The sequence below is a fragment of the Hydractinia symbiolongicarpus genome, chromosome 14 (assembly GCF_029227915.1).
Source record: "Hydractinia symbiolongicarpus strain clone_291-10 chromosome 14, HSymV2.1, whole genome shotgun sequence".
NCBI classification, from domain to species: Eukaryota; Metazoa; Cnidaria; class Hydrozoa; order Anthoathecata; family Hydractiniidae; genus Hydractinia; species Hydractinia symbiolongicarpus.
Window position 1 is genome coordinate 2899731 of NC_079888.1, and position 20241 is coordinate 2919971.

General features: G+C 34.6%; 4 protein-coding genes across 4 annotated transcripts; 3 read left to right on the plus strand and 1 right to left on the minus strand.

Annotated features, from left to right (window-relative positions):
* Positions 1 to 562: 562 nt before the first annotated feature.
* Positions 563 to 14635, plus strand: LOC130626037 (uncharacterized). Its single transcript, XM_057441148.1, has 7 exons — positions 563 to 1059; positions 1863 to 1917; positions 3401 to 3483; positions 9845 to 9949; positions 10279 to 10405; positions 11242 to 12298; positions 13076 to 14635. The coding sequence occupies exons 1-7, from the start codon at positions 955 to 957 to the stop codon at positions 13089 to 13091; spliced, it is 1548 nt and encodes a 515-aa protein (XP_057297131.1). The 5' UTR covers positions 563 to 954; the 3' UTR covers positions 13092 to 14635.
* Positions 5351 to 8571, plus strand: LOC130626043 (uncharacterized). Its single transcript, XM_057441153.1, has 4 exons — positions 5351 to 5655; positions 5753 to 5900; positions 6028 to 7952; positions 8117 to 8571. The coding sequence occupies exons 1-3, from the start codon at positions 5351 to 5353 to the stop codon at positions 6238 to 6240; spliced, it is 666 nt and encodes a 221-aa protein (XP_057297136.1). The 3' UTR covers positions 6241 to 7952; positions 8117 to 8571.
* LOC130626041 (uncharacterized) lies at positions 7244 to 9365 on the minus strand. Its single transcript, XM_057441151.1, has 5 exons — positions 8951 to 9365; positions 8569 to 8875; positions 8340 to 8492; positions 8145 to 8258; positions 7244 to 7978 (listed from the first exon to the last, which is right to left on the minus strand). Exons 1-5 carry the CDS (start codon positions 9053 to 9055, stop codon positions 7626 to 7628), a joined length of 1032 nt encoding a protein of 343 aa, XP_057297134.1. The 5' UTR covers positions 9056 to 9365; the 3' UTR covers positions 7244 to 7625.
* Positions 14636 to 14783: 148 nt separating the features above from the next.
* LOC130626042 (protein boule-like) lies at positions 14784 to 18481 on the plus strand. The gene is made up of 4 exons (XM_057441152.1): positions 14784 to 15127; positions 16599 to 16958; positions 17634 to 17773; positions 18280 to 18481. The coding sequence occupies exons 1-4, from the start codon at positions 14923 to 14925 to the stop codon at positions 18352 to 18354; spliced, it is 780 nt and encodes a 259-aa protein (XP_057297135.1). The 5' UTR covers positions 14784 to 14922; the 3' UTR covers positions 18355 to 18481.
* Positions 18482 to 20241: the final 1760 nt, after the last annotated feature.

The following is a 20241-nucleotide window of genomic DNA, read 5'->3' on the forward strand; positions in this document are numbered from 1 at the left end:
TTTTCTACTATTAAAAAATAACCCCATCTTCCAACTGCTTCCAACTCTTTCAGCGGAAATACTGGAGAACTAGATAAATATCTAGTTATCCAGTATTTCCGCTGAATAGCAGTGTTAATTAGCATTTTACAACAATTACAGATGCATACGAACTTCGTCTTTTATTACACGGAATAGATTTGTGTTTTTATGCTTTTTTCACATCATACCGACTGTTCGCCTTGTGGTAGAGCGTTCGCTTTAAGCCCCGGTCGAGTCATGCCGGAGACTATGAAAGTGTAAATCTATTTTTTCTGCTTACCGTTCCCGAGAATAGAATTGATATCTTAAGCAGTTGTCCAGTTAAGCGACTGTTTGTTTTTACACGACCTTCGTACCTCAAATGGCTTGGATTTAGCAGAAACCTCGTCGATAGCAGTAAGACCAATAAGAACTGAAAAGGCTTTCCTGGATAAATAATTTTTAATAATAATGATAATAATTCTGTTACTTTTTAAAAAATTAAATTTATTTTGTTAAAAACAATACTAACCCAATTCCAATGGTTTGAATTTCTTCTCTCTATTATTCCATGTTTCAACCCTTTTCTGCATTTTATGTCTTTATATAAATCTGTATTAATATGTTTTTGTTCTTGTATTTCTTCACAGGAAACAAACCTATCGCATGCAGCCACAAATGCATCAACAAGTTATGATATCTTTTCATTGTTATCTTGAACTGTTTTTTCCTTTTTTTTTATTTTTGGATTGCGCATTTTTATGCTGTAACTAGAAAACTGATTTGGTGTTGATACTCAGCCTTGAAGTTAACACTTTGCGTAACCGACCTTTGTCAACTCTTAATAAAAAATCTGACCCAATTTGTTAATAAAATGGTGCTACAGCAGCGTTGCTGCGCCTCCTCAAAACTCCTCAATTCTCCTCAATTTTGAAAAGTCTCTTGATATTTGCTATGCTCCTTAACTTTTTTGTTTCTACGTGCGGTCATCAATGTTGTAAGAGCGGCTTACCAGTCTCCTCATCTTATACTCCTAAGACAAAGAAGAAAAATGTTGAGGTTAGTTGTGAAGGACGCCTTGCTGTAATTTTAAGGAATTATCGTTACTTTTGTTGTGTCAATGATTATTGTCCATGTTCAAATTTCCATGCAGCTATCAGAGGAGGGGTGAGGGTGGGGAATTGTGGACATATCTATAAAGGGAAAAACTGAACAACGGGTTGAATAACTTATTCTTATATATGCACTAATAATAGCAGTACTAATCTTGATGAAAAACGTATTTCTATGGAAAATTCTGCGGCGTGTTTTTTTTTCGCCATAATTAAAACTTTTCCGTAGAAAATATGACGCTTCGAGAACATTTTTTCTCTTTTATTCGATAAACAATGTTTTTTAAACAATATATTCGTATCATTTCAAATAATAATATTGAAAAGACTGGTCCAAAAATAGCCAGGCCTCATTGTGCCTCAACATTTACTGATGAAATTATTATTATTATTATTATTAATCCGAATATTTATACAGGATATAGCCACTTCAGTGTTGGAAACACTGTTATCAATGTGGGTCCTGTGTTCGGAATGTATACATTAAGTATCCACCGGCGATACCTACCCAATTTCCCTCACATGGCATGGGTTGACCCGTAACTGTGGTAAATGCATTTGCTAAACATGCCCGCGCTGTGGACCAAACCACGGACCTTGTGATTACGAAGCGAACTCCATAACCACAAGGCCACGCGCCATCAAAGCACAATAAATCTTAAAGTAACGATATGTTTTTCAAATTTTGATAATATTGCCCTTGAAACAACTGTATGAATTAGTCTAATTTGAATGCATTGATTTTACTAGGTGAAGTCATCCGGGTACAACATGCAAGCAGCAGAAACACCGCCGATGTATAAAGGTTAGAAAAAAATTAAATTGTAAAGGTGCTCTCGATATTCTAACTACTAACTCACAGTGGTGTTACACTCTTCTTAAAGCGCTGCTACATGTGTTTAGTGGCACATGTCTTCCTTAACCAAAATTCAATTGCCTTCAAGAAGCACTGTATTTACATCCCTGGCGTAGTATTGCAGTAAATGATATTCCATTGTAGTAGTAGCCACTAATGTGGACAATAAAACACAACTTATCGTGTGCATAGCTAAACTTGATGCAGACAAAATCATAAGTGTCCGAAGGAAGTTTTCCAGCGTTTTTTGCCTCAGTTTCCAGCGTTTAATATCTGGGGGAAAAATAGTAGTATTTTCTTCTGGCGACAAAGCCTGTATTTTACGCACATTGAAAGTTGAGACGAACCAAAATCCCCGCCTTTACAGACGAGCATCTTCAAATACCAATAAGTATTCCAAAGAAGCTACCCTCTTTAGAGTATCCACTCAGTCAAGATTGTCAAGAAAGAAATTTATTTCATATATAAGGAAGATGTGAGAAATTTTAGTTGATGATCAATCTTCTATTTTCTATTTTTGATTAAGGATGTAAACAAGAATTAAATGACAGATCTGTTTGTGAAGAACTAGTATTAATTGTTAACACCCACTGTATAAATATGTTTTGAATTAAATTTATGTTATAAGCGTTCAAATGAGCATAAAAGTCAAGCCGAAAAAAGTCAACTAAAACAAAGATAATGTCAAGGAGGAATGTATGGAAAATAAGAAGTTAGTATTGCGTACACACTCTGTGAGTGTGATGAAGATTAGCATGCTGATAATACGTCTAATCGTCTGGGATCTGCAGTTATGAACGCTGTAGTGGTAGCTTCAATCTAGACGTTTTGACAAGTGTCATAAGACATTCACTGTTCTTTGACATCAAAATGGTTTTAAAAATCATAAATTATGCGACCATGCTTCTTATCTTCACGATGATGGATTTTGGAATAAAATAAAAATTTGTCGCTATAGCCCAGCATGTGTTGTTGCAAGAAATATAGTTGAAATTCTAATTTGCCAACCTCAAGCATACTTTTTCTTTTGTAATAGTCTTTTTTAACTTTGAAATTTTTGCTTGAAAAAATTTGTCTAATATTTTTGTGGTCATAAACCTGCTGTATTCATTCTCTTAATACTGTTGACAAAATAAACTATGTATACGAGAAGAAGCAGTTTTTAGTTTATAATTAAAATGAAGGAATACTTATTGAGATATGTCGTAGATTTATCCTACTTTAAGCCTTTAAGCCTTTTTATTTCCTACTTCTATTACGTTTTTCTGTGTGCCTGTATTTATTTATTTATTTATTTTTTGGAGGGTTAGAGTAGTATATTCACTATCCTCCCTGGCATTTTTTTGTCTCTTGTCGTGTTTACTTGTAAATGCTAAATTATAATATTCCGTGAATGGTCCAGTACTAATGTTCCTATTAATAATATTTACAGGCTCGTCCATGGTTCGATTCTGTGATGAAATGCAAAGAAGAAAAGTTGTTCTACCGAATGTTCAACCGTTGAAAAAAATTAAGGTCGTGTATAATGCGTGTGCCCTTAGGGCCATTTGATTTTCAATTTAAAAAAAAATTGAAAATCGAAAATTAAAAATCAAAAATCAATTTCCTTCCTACTATTCTTTCGCAATTAAATATGATGCAATATGATGCAGATATGATGCAATTATGATGCAATGAACCAACAGGTTCTTTTTAACCAACCCACTGTACTCCTTCACAGAGTTCTTTTTTTTAGCAGCGTTTCATAAGGAGCTGAGATTGGTGTCCAATAAAAAGTCCTGAGACTGCCAGGCAGATATATTCTTTTTGTTACCAATATCGTGTTAAATGACTTTTGTTTGATATGCGTCTGTCCTATTCTCTTGGATTTCTTTTGTTTAAAAAGATCTGAAAATAAAAGTTTATGCTGATCTTAAAGGTGTTTGAGATCAACTATTTACAGAGCCCCTTAATTTTATAAGAGAAATTTAAGAAATGTAACTACACGAATAGAAGCAAAATTAATATTCATTCAAATCTTCAACATTTGTTGACATTCAGTTTATTTTAGAACACATTAAGTGGCGTTTATTATTGGTATAATATTGTAAATTTCCGATTAACACTCGGCTGTAATAAAAAGTCTGACCTAGAAGGACAGGTTTGATATGAAACTTGCCCTAGGTATTCTTAGTTTCTTTATATTGACTATGTCTCGATATAAGAACATAATACGCCCGGGAGGAGACTGGTTTGGCGTTTAACCCATACGTCTTTGATCTTTCTTGTGTTTTAAATTTTAAATTGAAAATCGAAATCATCCACTAATTTTAATTTTTGACTTTCAGATTGAATTGAAATTCAAAATTCATTAAATAATTGTGATTTTCAATTTGAGTTAAAAATCAAAATTAGCAACTATTTCTGATTTTTAATTTTCAATATTTTTCCTTTAAAATATTTGAATTTTAGTTTATAAATTTTGAATTTCAAAATCAAAAAGTTTTTTAAAAAATAATTGGTACCAAAATTTTGAATTTCAATTAAATTGAAAATCAAAGGGTACACGCATTGTGTATATATAATGCGTGTACCCTTAGGGCCATTTGATTTTCAATTAAATTGAAAATCAAAAATCAAAATTTGTGAATAATTTTGATTTTCAATTCGATTTGAAAATCAAAATTCAAAATTCAGTTTAAAATTTCAAAATTCAAAATTCAAAATTCAAATTACGTGCAAAAGATCAAAAAAACAGAATTCAAATTATAATTTCGCAATTTCAATTTTTGCTGGGTCAACCAATTTTTTTCATCTTCACAAAAAGAAGCTGGCCACCTGTAACCTTTGTCATATTGTGAAATATCATGGACACAAACACCCGGCTATGATGCAGGACCTTTGGAAAGAGGTCACAGAACAATTTATACTTGACCCCCTGTTAGGTTTGCGCAACTGTCCCGGACTTTCAACATCTTTCCTCGGGTGGCCAATCAAACTGAATCTTAAGGGCGAACAATTGATTTCTGTTCTGATTGATGCAATCGTTTACTCAAGGTTTTTACGCGCGCTTAGCCCTCAGATGTCTTAACGCGCCAAAATAATGGATAACATTGACCGAGATTACATTGTAAATGTGGCTAAACAACATAAAAACTTCAAGGAAATTAGCGAGTTTTTGAAAGCGACAAATCCTGGTGTTCGTGGATTTTCTGAACGTTCGGTTAAACGTTACTGTTCGAAACATGACATCCGTCTACGTATAAACCAACAAAAAATAGAGAACATCGTGGCTTCGGCTGTTAAAGAGGTAAGCAAATTCACCTGTGCTTAGCGTATGAGTGCATGATTGAAACTGTACAAGTTATTGCTTATTTAGGTTGGTCCTACATACGGTCGCAAAATGATGACTGGTTACATTAAGCAAAAACACGGTTTCAATGTCAGTCAAAAAAGAATTGGAAAGGCCCTGTCAACTGTTTCGCCAGCATATCACGCAAGACGTCAAACAGATACCGCAAGGTCTGTTAATCCTATCCCTTACAGGGCTGACTATTTTGGTCACAAACTTCATATAGACCAAAACGAAAAATTAGTAATGTACGGTACAACGCATGTCGTAGCATTGGACGGTCACAGTCGCTTTGTTGTTGCTGCTGCTACAATGCCAGTCAAAAGCAACCCCGTGATATATTCGCATATATACAGGTTAGAACATGCGCAATCAATTTCGCTTGATTCTAATTTAGATATAGCTACGCACGTAAAAATGCGCAGCAAATTCCAATTATTTGTTTTTATTTAGAAAGGTATTGACCACATATTGCATGTTTGACCAAGTTCGGGTGGACCACGGGAGAGAATTTTTTCTCATGCTGGGGATGCAGGAGTATCTGGAAAATATTCGTGGTGACCAATTAAGTTTACCTTATCAACAAACAGAATCGAAAAGGGTAAATTACTTTATTATTTCCAATATATTTTAAAAACATTTCGTTCTTTCATCACAAAAAAATACGAAAAATACGACTATCATCTTCTGCACAGGTTAACTTTTCATAAGTTTCATATATTTTCTAGAATCTACCAATTGAAAGATTTTGGGTTGAAGTTAATGGTCGAGTTAATTATCCAATCAAATCAATACTAGTCGACATGGACAATTCATTGATTATAGACATGGATAACAATATTCATAAGTTCTGCGTTTCTTTTGTCACCTGCAAAGTTGCAAACTTTGGGCTGCAAACATTGGTAAGAGCCTGGAACTGTCACCCAATACCTGGTAGGTAGATTATACAAGTCCTGGCATCCTGTTAACAACAACTATTCAGCTTCTTTGCACCTTTAAATTTTGTTTCAGGTGGAGGAGTTCCATTGAATATTAAAGAGATGACAACTCGATATCCTCCAGTGCAGCAGAGTAATGTCCCAGACACCGCAACAGCTATGCAAATATACAACCAAACATATCAAGGACGGATTTCTGAGCCTAACCAATTCAGTGACGATCCTTTAAAAGACCATCCACAGTTTTTAGCTAATCGAAACAGAGAGTTTAATGAAATCTGTAATATTGAACAAATTTATAACGATGTTGTGAACGAAAATGATAGATCGTTTCGACATGCCGTACATTGTTTTATTGATATCACTGAAAGATACAACGCTCTTTTGTAAAATTGTCTTGTTGCTTTCGCGCTCACTTCTGCATTGTTATCAGGAAAAAATTTGAGTGGGAGAAAAAGTTTTAGTCTTCCTAGTAGGGATTAACTTTCCAAAAAAATATTCAAACGAAACATAAGAATTTTTTTGTAAAAAGCATTTGAATTAATTTTTATCTCCTTTGACGTTTGTTACCCTGTTGTTGGTTGGGCGCACAGAAAGATCTTACTTATGTACCCCCGGATTCTGTTGCGCGAACTCGCAAGATCAAGAGTGTTTTTAATCTTCGCTAAAGGTCAAGAGTGTTTTTAATCTTCGCTGAAAAACACTTGCGAAAGACCTGGTTTCTATTAACTTGAAATCAAAATGCTCCTTAACGATGTTTTGGACGTAAATATGAAAACGATTGCAAAAAAACCGTCGTCAGCCTGGAGTGTTTTTTAACATTGGTTAGCCTGAAATTTTCTTTATTTCGTTCTCATGCGTAAAGCATCTTTTTTATGGCAAATATATTCGCTTCCAGACTTTAAAGTTCATGCAAAATGCAAAAGACTGAAAAAAAGGATCTTTTTTCAGAGAATGTGTAATGTACCTAAGTATTGCCGCCACTTTAAAACATAAGTAAAACATATTGTGAAGAATAAAATATATTTTGAAACATAAAAAATACAAGTTTTTACAAAATTAAAAATATTTACACTGTGACAGATAAAAACCGGGTCATAAAAAACAGTGGTAAGAAGATTTTTGCCTTCCTCTCTCCGTTTTAAGTATATAGTACATAAAATAAAATAAAAGCTAAAATAAATAAGAAATAATTTTTTGACATCGAACCGCCTTAAAACTATGTAAAGATAGTTTGAGTGATCGATCATCGTCAAATCAATAATGTAGAAAAAGGTAATTTTTGAGGCTCTATGAAGAAGGGTGCGCAAAGTCAGTAACGCTATCAATGTTAGTTTTGAAAAAGTATTCAGAAAGATTTTCAAAAGAACGATGGTGTTTTATAAAATTTAATTCGGAAAGACAGAACGTATTTCTGCAAGCACTCCATCAAAATTATTAGTTTCAAAAATTGCGTCGAGTTCGTTGGACCTGCAATGTGGGCAATTTTGATTTTCTAAAAACCAGCGATCTACACATTCGCCACAACCAATTATTCTTCTGCAGCAGGAACCCATTTTCACCGGACTCCGGCTCAACCCACGACATATCAAGCACTCGAAGCTTTGTTTTGCCTTCTCACAGATCTTTACAGATGATAATGCTCGTTGTGCTGCCTCTCGTGTATCTTGGTCCACACAAGTTAAAATCACGCCAGATTGGACGAGGCTGGTGAGGTCAGCAAGTTTTTCCTTTATTTCTTCTAAAATAAATTAAAATTAAATATTTTGGAAGGGATGGATGTATTTTTAACGTGGAGAAAAAGTTACCTCTTTGAAAAATGATTAAAACATTAATTTTATTTAACTGTTTAGTAAGATTTTTATTTTTTTACATTTAGAAAAGTTGGCGACATTAAAATTACTCACCAAAATTAATGGACTGTGTGCTTGTTCTTCGTGGCGTAAAATAATCAAATGTTTCGAGATCATTGGCTTTTACTGCATAAACCTTCCGAGCCGCGGCTTTCCAGAAGCTTATTCCTGTAAGAAGAAAGTGTTCTCTTTAAAACTGTGAAGAGGGAAAAGAATTTTCAGTCCATATTCAAATATATATATACACACCTCTTGTGGCTGCGGAGTCCTCGTATCGTAAACCACCTCCTTGCACTAACACCAACGTTCGATCTTCGAATCGTGTTTTTGCCATCTCCGTGATTGCGTCGACGTTTGCTTCTGCTTCCGTTATTGTTATAAACGAAATTCGTTTCTGATTAACTGTAAAAAAGAAGAGTATTTATAATTTATGAATGTGTAAAATTAGAACGTTTAGTATAGAACAATATCAACTTACCGATTTTTTTGTTCTCTATATCCGCCAGAACAACTTTTAAAACATAGTTCTCCGCAGCCGCACCTACACGTTTACGCGACATCGTGGACGAAGATGTATGCAACATTGTTGGCCTTCGAAACGCGCCGATGTCATTGACCGTTGATGTCGGTAGGTTTCTAACCTGAGTCATGCCTTGATGTGGTTCTCCCTCCACTTGGTAATACGTGCCAGAAGGCGACTCCCGAAGGCAATCAAACGTCCCATCCGGATTCGGAAATTCTGAGGAACCGAACTCCTCTGTTATGTACACCGATGTAACGTCAAGCTATAATAAACAAGAATGAAATTATCATAGTTCTTTGAAACTCTGCTAGTCTACAATGGTGTGAATAACGCATACCTTGTAAATCATTGCCAGTCTTTGGACTGATACTTGGCTTCTCCGCAGTGTTCTTTCTGTGCGATCCCCGTCACGGCCATTGTAAAAAATAAATGAAGAATCCATATTTTATATCGCTTTCTATCGTGTGCAAATTAATCCTGCAACTGACTTATCCCCCCTCACTGGAGGGATTATATAGGCATGTACCAGGACACACCAAAAAGGGGGTTAATGCAAGGGCTAGGCCCTTTTGAACCCACACGAAAAACAGTTTATACGACCCCCTAATTATGCCGCAGTTCAGGGGGTCGGCTAAAAAATGCGGGAAACCTAAATCTTATTGCATCATAAATATTGTTACAAAATAGTGGTATGCAAGAATTGAACCACCTGTCAATTGTACCACCTGTCATTTTAAGTTTTGAAATTTTGAATTTTGATTTTTAATTTTTGAATTTTGAATTTTGAATTTTGAATTTTGATTTTTGATTTTTGATTTTTGAATTTTCAAATTTTAAACTGAATTTTGAATTTTGATTTTCAAATCGAATTGAAAATCAAAATTATTCACAAATTTTGATTTTTGATTTTCAATTTAATTGAAAATCAAATGGCCCTAAGGGTACACGCATTATATATATTGTCTGCATATCTTTTTTCTTTTTAATTAATCGTTTATTTTGTAAGCATTCTGTTATTCACGATACAGGTCTGTAGTTGTGTTTGTTTAAGGCCCAAAAGTTGGTGAGAATTTTTTGAGGGGGTGGAACTCGACCTCAAAACGGTCACTAAATTATTTTAGATTGTCAAAAATTTTTTGCATTTATGATTATTAATTGCATTAAATTTTTAAGTCGTTTTATGTAATCTATTTTAATCTACTTCCTGACTTAAAAATTTGTTTTTCTCCAGGTCGAGTTAACTTTAAACCAGAATTACTCGCCAGCGCCACCTTCAAGAACACCAATTTTAACAGATTACAAATATATGCCAAAAAAATTAGAATTTGGCACCAAGGTATTTAACCATTGTAACTTGCTTGTTGTACCTGACTATTCTCTATAACTGTAATTACCGTTTGGTTAACCGAGCCTTGTGCATTTATTGTTAAGCTGGTTGACTGATATCTTGTTGGTTGGTAGCTAATAATATCTGATACACTCTGTATCCATCTAAATAAGCCATTATGAATTGATTTCGATATTGATTTGATTTGATAACAATATGAATATCCCTTACAACAAAAGGACCTAACCCAAGAAAGGTGTACCCCATAACACAAATAGTATCTCTAACCTACCCCTCTTCCCTGGACCATCTAATCAAAGTGTTACTGTTATCTTCAGGAAGCAAGTTTGAATCAAAATGGCGGATTACTTTCTCAAGTGTCAAACTTCCACAACATTCGGAAAGGAAACTGCACAAGTTCTTATGATCCTCAAAGCCCATGGAGAGATGCAGCCTCGTTTTCAGGTTTCAGGTTTCAACTTTTAGATCCCTACTGTTATAGATGATATTGGAAAATATCGGAAAAGAGAATCCAAGAGTATTTGATATTCAAGGGTTACACAAAATTAAATTTGGAGAAACTTTTTTATAACACTTTGTTAGAATCTCCTTTATTTATAGAACTTTTCGCTATCCCGTTGTTGTTACATGGAAGTACTATTTATTGTTTTGTGCTTTCTCGTATTTATTTATTTATCGATTTATTACTACCTTCTCTATAATAATAGCGGTATTCCGTCCGTCTGTCTCTGCGCGGACCCCCGCTGAGTTAGGAAATCATGTTACGGAAACACGAATATCAAATGCGATATATTTTTATCCACTTTGTTGCGACGGTATAAAGGACGGGCGAACCCGTGGATTTTTCCACGGGCAACGACTAGTAAGTTTTATAATAAATAAAACTGGCTTTCTTTAAAAAATTGAACTACGTTCCCTGGTTGGACAAAGTCGTCATTGTCGGAACACATTTTCTTTTTAGAAGATTGCGGGAAATTTCTGCAATTAATTTTCGCGAGTATAAAAAAATTATCCTAGATGGTTAACAAAGTTTGTCAATATTCGGGAAATGGTATATCAGATTTATTTTTGTAGCGATTTATCAGAGTAAAATTCCTTAGTTGACGGCTGTCAAATTTTAAAATTTCGCAGAATTGTAATATGTGGTTAACACAAAAAACCGATATTTCGCGGAAATTTATTTCGCAATTTTTCGTAAAACACGCGAAACCACGAAATTAATTTTCTAACAAAATAATTCCCTGGAAAACTAATAGCATTATTTTTGTGTTGTTTTTAAGGAGGCTTCACTTGTCATGATAACGAAGATGAAATTTATGAATTTGACGACGACTTTTACAAATCTGAAGGTTGTCCTTTACCTCTTCTATCAACGAATGACGATGATTCTCATAAAACCCAACTTTATTCTGCACCACAACCGAACAAAACGCTTAACATGGGTGAGTGTAAAACGTACAGTGCAATGCGTTCTTCGACATTCCATAATGGTGGCGTAGCTGTCAAATCTAATAATCAGTTCATTCGACCGAACCGTTCCTTTCGTATTGATAACAACAGTATTATAACGAAGCATAATTCGAATATCTATTCTCATCAAAATCATTTAAACCGGAGCAGCATTGGCGGAGTCGGTCCGTCAGACGATATAGACGATGAAATTATCGACGTTGGTCCGTCAGATGATATATACGACGATGAAATTGAAGAATATGTTGACGATGACGTGCGTGTTCCCGAGCCACGACGTTACTCTTGTAAAACTTCGCAAAAGAAATTGAGAGAGTTTGCAAGCAAGAAGAACTTTTTGTTTGGTCACTCTATAGATGTTTCTAGTGATGAAGATGACTTACCAAAAGCACCGATATATTCAGAAAGCAACAACGATGGGAAGCATGAAATAACGTATATTACGGGGACGAAATCCCAACATCAACCGGACAATATGCAGGTAAAGAATGACATGTTGCAAAGTAAATACTCACCAACCTGTAAAAATAACCAAGATGAAGATGGCAGGTATCAAACGGAAAACAGTGTGAGAGAAAAACAGAAAGATGTTTTAAGAAATTCTTTCATGGCAAAACATTTGAGGCGTAATTTTGACGAACTGGAACACCGGCCCGATATAACGTCATATAGCAAGAGAACTCCGCTCAAGGAGCTTGCAAATGTTGAACTACGCAATGACGTTGGTAATAATCAACCTAGTGACCAGTACCCGTCAATGTTTACTGTATCACAAAAACGTACTTGGCAGAGCTCTATATTTTCTGATCAAGCTGATATTGAAAGTTATGATTTTTTTAATACTGGAGATGCTGGTGTTAGTATGTGGTGAGTGTTTTGGTTACTTCTCTTTTATCTACAATTATGAGCAGAATAAAATTATCGTGTCTTCTGTAGTTTTGAAAGGAGCTTCTAGGACCGCAGAATTCTCATTTACAGTTCTCAGGGTAAACCTCGTCCCTAGGGCTTCTTTCCTCGCCGTCCGACATTGTCAAAAAGAGAAAAGGAGCCCTGGGGAAGAGGTTGTGCTCAAGGCCTGTGTGTTTGTAAGCGTAATATATGCGTATCATTAAAATTGTCCATATCGAACTCCGGCTGACTGATGTTGGGTTCACTCGTTCCAAGTGTGAATAATTTCGTTGTGGCGTGGGAACGGGATCTTAGCAGGTGTTTTAACTTGTCCACAATCGTAATAGATTGCAGCATCATAAAAAGTTTACTAATAAAACCATCTTAAAAAGTTATTGCATCTTTTTCAGTGTAAACAAAATGGATTTTCCTTAAATCCTGATGCTAGAGAATATTTTCGCATGTTAATAATTTTGACCGTAAACTCGCTCTGTAATCAAAATTAGGACTATCATCTTCATGTTTTGCATATCAACTAATTTTTTTTTTTTTTTTTTTAACAGCCAAAATCTCATAGTGAATTTGTAATTATGTGCGGAAAAACTTTTGCGGTTCACAATTAACCTTACTTTTGATGAGAATAAACTAAACCGCAAAAGTCGCCTTCGTGAACAGTTTCTTCCCTTGAACTAGTCTAAAAATCTGTTAAAAACCTTTTGATGTAAATAACTTATATTTGATAATGATTTCTTTCAGGGACAAGGAATATTGAGAAAATTGACAGCTTGGATTTTCTTGTGATGTCGTTGGCTCATTATGTTTCGACGTGACGTCTTGATAATGTTGGGTTTCAGCCACCGTGAAGAAGTGTGCGTGCTCTTGTATTGGCGCTAATATAAATGTTGACATGTCTTCAGTTTTTCAATATTTATCGTTTGTTGATATAAAAGTTTATTAGAGGGAGGGAGGGAGATTGTTCTACAATTGTCAGGAACCAGGCTACATCGTCTCCAGGATGAGTTTTTCATATGCAGCTGACCAGGCTGGCTTACTTTACGAGAATCTTACAATTGTTAAGAAAGTGCTCTAAAAACAGAATGTGTTCGTCGGGAAACTTTCATCTCGTCTTTAAATTTCATGTCATCTTCAAATTTCATATTATCTTTAAGCAGACTTAGGTGCCAGGTTAGGTGGGTTAAATTCTCACATCAATGGAGTTAATGCAAAAAAATTGTTACGGTAAATGCTATTACCGTAATGATCCGAACAAGCGCCCTGGGCGCTTATTAAATTTTTGAATTTTTGGCATGGGCGCTTAATCAAGGGGGCGTTTAAAGTGCTGGGCGCTTATAAATTTTTCCTAATTTTGTGCAAAACTGAACAAAAGATGTAATAACATGAAGTTTAGTCTTTCTAGGGTTCTATCTCAACATAAAAAAGTAAAATTTTTAAATAACCTCCCAAGGTAGTTTTCGATTAAGCGCTCCTTTTATCAAGTGGGCACTTATTGAATTTTGAGGAAATTACCTGGGCGCTTATTTAAGAGGGGCGCTTAAAAAATGCTGGGCGCTTAATCGGATCATTACGGTATTATTAAACGCAAAATATGTTTACGAAAATCTAAGTTATATACCAATCGTATCGTTTTTAAGTAATTTTATTGTTGTTATGAATTATTTGAACGGATTCGTCAAACTTGTAAAGTTAAAGGATTTTAAACATCGCAAAGAAGAAAAAGTTGTTAATACTGTGTCTGGAGTTTTGTCCTGCTCGTGTCTAAGTGCGAACCTTTTTCGCGAATGAAGCTGTCGTCACGAATCGGTCCGTCCCTGTACTATTGTTAAAGGTGAAGCAACTCGGTGTCTCGAATAGTTTTCTGACCAACTACGAGCCGAACTCGAATTTAATTCAGAAAAATTAACAAGAAGCTTCTGTGTGAAACATACTATGAGAATACGAAAAAGAAGGAATATTTTTTTTACAAAAAAGTATAGTTCAGTAGTTTTTTGTAATCTTGAAATTCTTCAGAAATTTAGCACTTCCCCTTCTGTGATCGAGGTTTAGGAATTATTATATAATTACTATTTTTTAAGAACTGTGAGGCTGCTTAAAAATGGTGTAACCTTGTCTTCAGGGCTTGCTTTTGTATTGGGTGGAGTTCCAAACAAAACCTGACAAGCCCTGGACATGAGGTTGAAGGTGGTGTTCCTTTTAAAAAAACAAGTGTTACTTTTGATTAAAATAATCGGGTCTTTATTTTAGTCTTGGCGGTAACATCAAGTATAAAAAGGCAGTATATATTTACAATTGTTAAGAACAGTCATTTCCAACTTGCTTTGACCTATAATTGCCTTGTATTGGCATAATTTCTAAACGTATTTTAAACACACTGCAGGTGTTGCTTTTTTATATAGTAACGATACAGGCCCTGGGATCGAGGTTGTTGTTGCTCATTCGAATGTTATAGATACAGGTAGCCTAGACGCCCGTTCGAATGAAGATTCGAAACATTGGCAATTTTTTTTCGGAAAGAAATTTTTGTTTTGAAAAGTTTTCTCAGGCAGGACGTACATTTTTCTACGAACATTTTAAAGTCAACCAGCATGTCAGAAACAAGTTCAGAAAACCAATCCAAACCGGAATGCTATGTACCAAAAATGAAGCCAGGAGATGTAGAAATTCCAAATCGAGTCTTCGTGAAAGGTTTTGCCAAAGATGCAACTGTCGATGACTTGTTTACGTTTTTTGAGCAATATGGAAAAGTGCTCGAATGTCGAATAGTTTCAGACAGATATGGTTGCAGTAAAGGTGAGATCATGTGATTTGATTCGTGAAATTTAAATGCTGTGCAGAGGTTATGAATATTTGGAAACACATGGCTGAATTTCTTTATCAGCAGTCGTCTGTGCAGTACTCTTGTTTTTTGTTTGTTTGTGTGAGTTTCATATTGACTAACTAATTTTTTTTCATTAATAGAAAATATTTTTCCGTTCAGTTTTAATTCCTTGTATTCCTTTTTATGTATGGCTAGCTGCTTTAAAGGTATAGCTAGCAGTTCATAAAATCATCACAAATTGGTAGCTAGGTAAAATATTTTTTTTATTTAATCTCTATAACATAACAGGCTTACACTTTTTCACGTTGATTTTTCTGGTATCTGTTTAAAATTCGACACTTCTATTTTATCAACTGTAAACCAAAAAAACTAGAAAAACCCTGACGTTAAGTTTGTAAATTTTTATGCATAAGCATTGTCTTTTGGGAATGTTTTGGAATTCGAATGTGTTTTTAATTACATCGTGTTTCGTGCAAGTTTTTTTAGACAAGTTTCCAAATACGTGAAGAAGGGAGTTTTTGAATAAATAATATTTTGCATGTAACCTTACTTTCTGTGAGCTATAAGATCATTTACAGATTTTCGAAAAAAAATGTATTTGTAGGCTATAAAATATCAGATATTCCTAAATGGATTATCGGATATTTTGTATCAGGCACATTATTCCGCGTAGAAAACGTCGAAGATAACTTAATGTGAAACGGTGTACCCTTTTTTGGGGTGGGCCTTTGTTTTTAGTCGAAATGATTCTTTTTTAGGATAGGTCTATATTTTTAGGCGAAATGATTCTTTGTTAGAACATAAAATCAAGCGATTTTTTTGACATCAAAACATCTTATTTTCCAGAAACCTCAAACAATAAAATACAATCAAATCAAATTAAATGTCTTCTGGTTCCTCTTCATCATTGAATGACTTGAAACTTGGAACTCTCCCTATGCTTTCCCTGCAGACGATATTTTGTACTCTTCCAGCTCCCTAATATTCAGATCTCAATTTTCACTGCACTTTCATCTAATGCAGAGTAATACCACAGTTTTTAAAGCTACGGCTTATTTTTTAACAATACATTCAGGTGTGCTAAGAAACAATATGGATTTTGCATTGTAACCAGTGTGATGGGTCTATATTAGGGTGGTCCAATTTACTTCTGATTGGTTGAGAATTAATTTGCTTCACACAGTTGAAGTCTGATCTAACTTTTTATAAAATTATGTTTTTTGGACTCTAAGTTTCCGTTGACCAACGAATTTAGGATAGCTTTGGCGCAAGGCTAATGTAAATCTTTCTTTAATAAGACGGCTATTTTTGTTTAGACTTTTAAAATGGGAGTCTAAGAAGAAATTGTTTAAAACAACTGTGCACTCTGTCATAGAGGCATTATGCTCGTTTACTTTTCATAGATTATAATCTCTCATCAGTCTTGTTTTTCTTTTACGGCAGGATTTGGGTTCATCACATTCGATAGCCAGAACGTTGCTGAAACTGTCAAATCACTAGAACGGATTCAATACAACGGTGATATTGAACTAGTGATCGGTCCAGCAAGAATCCGCAAGAAAAGGTTCTACTTGCTACCAGCGCAACAGTGGAATAACCAGCCTCAACCATTCTATGCACCAGATGGAAGTATTGTATGGGCTACACCTGTGCCTCCATCACCCATACAACAACAACCACAAATGGTCTCTGCTGTTCAGATGCCTCCGCACCAACAAGCTTATGCTTCGCCTGTAATTCTCTCCGTTGTGAACGAACCACCGCAGTACAAGCAGCAGCAAACATGCATAACTTATCAGCCAGGTGAAAATTTCATTCGACTTTTAAAGGTGAAATCGATACTAAAAATGTACTATTTGCAAAAGCCACATGTACCTTATCAGTAAAAAAATAAGTGACCAAATTTTCGCTTAGTGACTTAATTTATGCCAATCAAATATTTACCGACTGTGCGAAGTTTTTTGCTGGTTATTGTTTTGTTTTTTGTTTTGCATTAGGACCTCCAAATTGCCTTAAAACCGAAGATACAAACGTTGGATATCTTCAACTTTTTTAGTTAAAATAAATTTCATAAACATTCAACTAGTATTTCTAAAACTTTATCCACAAAAAGTGACTCAACCTCGTTCCCAGGGTATTTTGTATCTTTCTGACATCCGGGGCGGCGATACGATGGTTGTATCGCCGTCCCCGTGTCAAAAAGATACAAGATACCTGGGAGTCAAAGTTTAAAGTTACTATGTTCATAAATTTTAGTCCGTAAAAATGACTAAACTTTGTATAGGAAACTAATTCTTTTACCAACTAAAAATTTTTGCTGATTTTGTATCGCTGGCATCGTTGTGGCTAAAAAGTCAAGAAATTTAGTCCGGAAAAAGTGCTACCAATAGAACACCAACTGGGGGCAGGGGCCCAACAAATAGGTCTAACCCAAATGTTTAACCAATTAAAAATATGCATATACTTTTCATATTACAGCTTCACCTCAAGGAGTCATAGAGAAGATTGCTATTCCAACAACTATGTCTTCATCACCTGTCTGCATGGATGATACCCAACAGGTACCATGTATGAGTCCTCTACAAACTGGTTACGTGGACATGCAACAGCCCATAAACGTAAGGAACTGTCGTATGTAACCTACACATTTTAGTTCAAGTATAACCTGAAAAAATCCCTAAAGAAAAGAAAAAATATTTCATTTCCTCTAATTCTTTTGTGAGTGTCTGAGAGGTTTGTCACAATTAGGAGCATGGCATTATTAAGGCCAGTACTTTTGGGTGTTCCTTAAGTCTGGGGAGCCCCCTCACCCTTCGCGCCATCTATCTCCAAAACCGGAAGAGCTTTGATTTTTTGGTCCAATATCACCCTAAAATTTTCTGTTGCTACCCCAGCCTGAATATAAAAATTAACACTTTGATTTTAACATTTTTTTCCAGTTTTGTAGCTGCACTTGTTGCTGAATTCGAAGAAAATACACTATTTAATTCTCCATTAAGTACTTTACCTCGTAATTCATTCTCGAAGTTCTTACTAAGTTCTCAATGTAGGGTTGGGCGCTAAAACAAGAGTTAAAAACAGTGATGACATTACGGTACTAACATTTCTATATTTAATTTTCCAGGTATCCTCGGACACTGTCGTTTATGGCCAGATGGTTCCTTTGATACAAAAGATGCATAACATGCACGTGCAGTAGAATATGCTGAGTCATCATTACACTTGCATTTTTCCAAAAAATATTATCGAATGGCAATTTTTAAATTTAACTCAACAAGTTACAAAATTTCATTTTTTCAGTCAACTATTTTTTATCATTCTATCTGTACTTGCACAATATATTTTTTAATTTGAGACGGGGGTTTGTAATTCACCTTGTGTGCAACCCCTCTGAGTATTACCTCGAAGTGACAACGTGGTAAATACCCCCCCCGCCAAAGAAAAAACAACAGTAAAATTAATTTAAATATATTTATTTGCTTTTTTTAAACATGGAATATTTTTTCACGAATTTTTCATAAATTATCCTGAATAAAATAAATTTTCCAACCTATATTTACTAATTTATTTTACACGGCAAACTCGTTTCCAGGACTCGCACTAGCAAGCAGGGGATTGGAAACGAGCTTACAAATATAACGATATTTAATTTATTAATTTAAGTATACGTACCAAAGCAATTACTTACATAATACTGAAAAAAAGTTTATTTTTCCGAAGAGACTGGAAACAAAGCTGGCGTAATTAATGCTTCTATTGTTTCTTATTTATTTGATTATTTATTTATTTGTGTAAAATGTTTAAAGTAAATTAAATTGAATTTTAACTTGTTTATAATGAATTAATAAAAGAATTATGACATTGCGTACCATTGGCGACAATGACCCAAACCTTCAGGAATCTCGTAGCAACGTTTGATGTGCTAATGCTATAGGGATTAAGATTTAAAGAAAGAATAATCTCACTCCTTTGTAATGTAAACAGAGCTTTATAATTAATTGTGCTACCTCCTTGGGATTTTTTTAGTCCGCATATACCTGTAAATATTTAAATTATTATATTGTTGATATTGTATATAATATATAATTATCGTTTTTTGAAGTTAAAATATATTGTTTAAGTTATGCATGAATATATTATATCTTTTATTTTTCTTTGAAAGACAATAGGAGGGAAAATAATAAATCCAAGACTCACGCTGTTGCCCAACATCCAGACTTCCATGCTGGAGTCTTAGGGCTAAACATGTCAGATATGCACGGTTTTTCTTTTATAAGAATAATTTTTATAAGAATGTCAGACGGGGAATTAAGAAAAAAAGATTAATGACCAGTCCATTTAGAATTTTGATTTTCTTATAAAAAAAAGCGTGTATTCGCCACACCTAAAATCTCCCGAATAAACTAATATTTCGATTTCTCCTAAAGTCTCCTGAAATCATTTGCTGTCATCCATTTTTGCACAGCACAACTACTATGTTCTATTTGAGCACTCATTGATCACTCACCTTGCAACAGGACTGACAAGTTGTATTTACATAATTACTGCAAGTCAGAATAGACAGCGTCTCTGGCATTCAAAAAAGAGGTGTTAGTAACTCTTCATTCCATTCTATAATTCTAACAAAATCTCCAAAAATATGGAATGGTTTTGATACGTTTTTTGTGTCTCCCCAAAACTCTCTTAAAATCTGGAATTTTAAGATTTTAGACCTATGCCGACCTTGCTGGATAGAATTATTTGACTATTTCAATAAGGCGCTTTGCCACAATAAAGTATTTAGTAAAGTCACTAGGATTAACGATATTGACCCACTTGGACTAAATTTAACTTTAAAATCTTGAGTACCCACAGGATAAGAGAACTAGGTACATGTAAAGTCCGCCCACTGCTGTTATCCAGAAAATTCTGGAAATGGAATATGCTTGTAGAAAAAATACTGAAAAGTTACAAGCTAGGAAAAACTCGTTGAATTAATTTATCTTCTGTATCAGTTTTTTTCTTGTTGAAAATTTGTATTTTATCGCATAAAATTACTCCTTGAAAAAAGGTCATAAAACTCCTAGAACCCTCTTGGAAAAGTCTT

Coding starts and splice junctions, on each gene's coding strand:
- LOC130626042 (XM_057441152.1), top strand. CDS start 14,923: ATGTCAGAAACAAGTTCAGAAAACCAATCCAAACCGGAATGCTATGTA. Junction 15,128..16,598: donor CAGATATGGTTGCAGTAAAG/GTGAGATCATGT, acceptor CTTTTACGGCAG/GATTTGGGTTCATCACATTC. Junction 16,959..17,633: donor ATGCATAACTTATCAGCCAG/GTGAAAATTTCA, acceptor TTCATATTACAG/CTTCACCTCAAGGAGTCATA.
- LOC130626043 (XM_057441153.1), top strand. CDS start 5,351: ATGATGACTGGTTACATTAAGCAAAAACACGGTTTCAATGTCAGTCAA. Junction 5,656..5,752: donor ATATATTCGCATATATACAG/GTTAGAACATGC, acceptor GTTTTTATTTAG/AAAGGTATTGACCACATATT. Junction 5,901..6,027: donor AACAAACAGAATCGAAAAGG/GTAAATTACTTT, acceptor TATATTTTCTAG/AATCTACCAATTGAAAGATT.
- LOC130626041 (XM_057441151.1), bottom strand. CDS start 9,055: ATGGATTCTTCATTTATTTTTTACAATGGCCGTGACGGGGATCGCACA. Junction 8,876..8,950: donor GACTGGCAATGATTTACAAG/GTATGCGTTATT, acceptor TGTTTATTATAG/CTTGACGTTACATCGGTGTA. Junction 8,259..8,339: donor GGACTCCGCAGCCACAAGAG/GTGTGTATATAT, acceptor TTCTTCTTACAG/GAATAAGCTTCTGGAAAGCC.
- LOC130626037 (XM_057441148.1), top strand. CDS start 955: ATGCTCCTTAACTTTTTTGTTTCTACGTGCGGTCATCAATGTTGTAAG. Junction 1,060..1,862: donor CAAAGAAGAAAAATGTTGAG/GTTAGTTGTGAA, acceptor TGATTTTACTAG/GTGAAGTCATCCGGGTACAA. Junction 10,406..11,241: donor AGATGCAGCCTCGTTTTCAG/GTTTCAGGTTTC, acceptor GTTGTTTTTAAG/GAGGCTTCACTTGTCATGAT.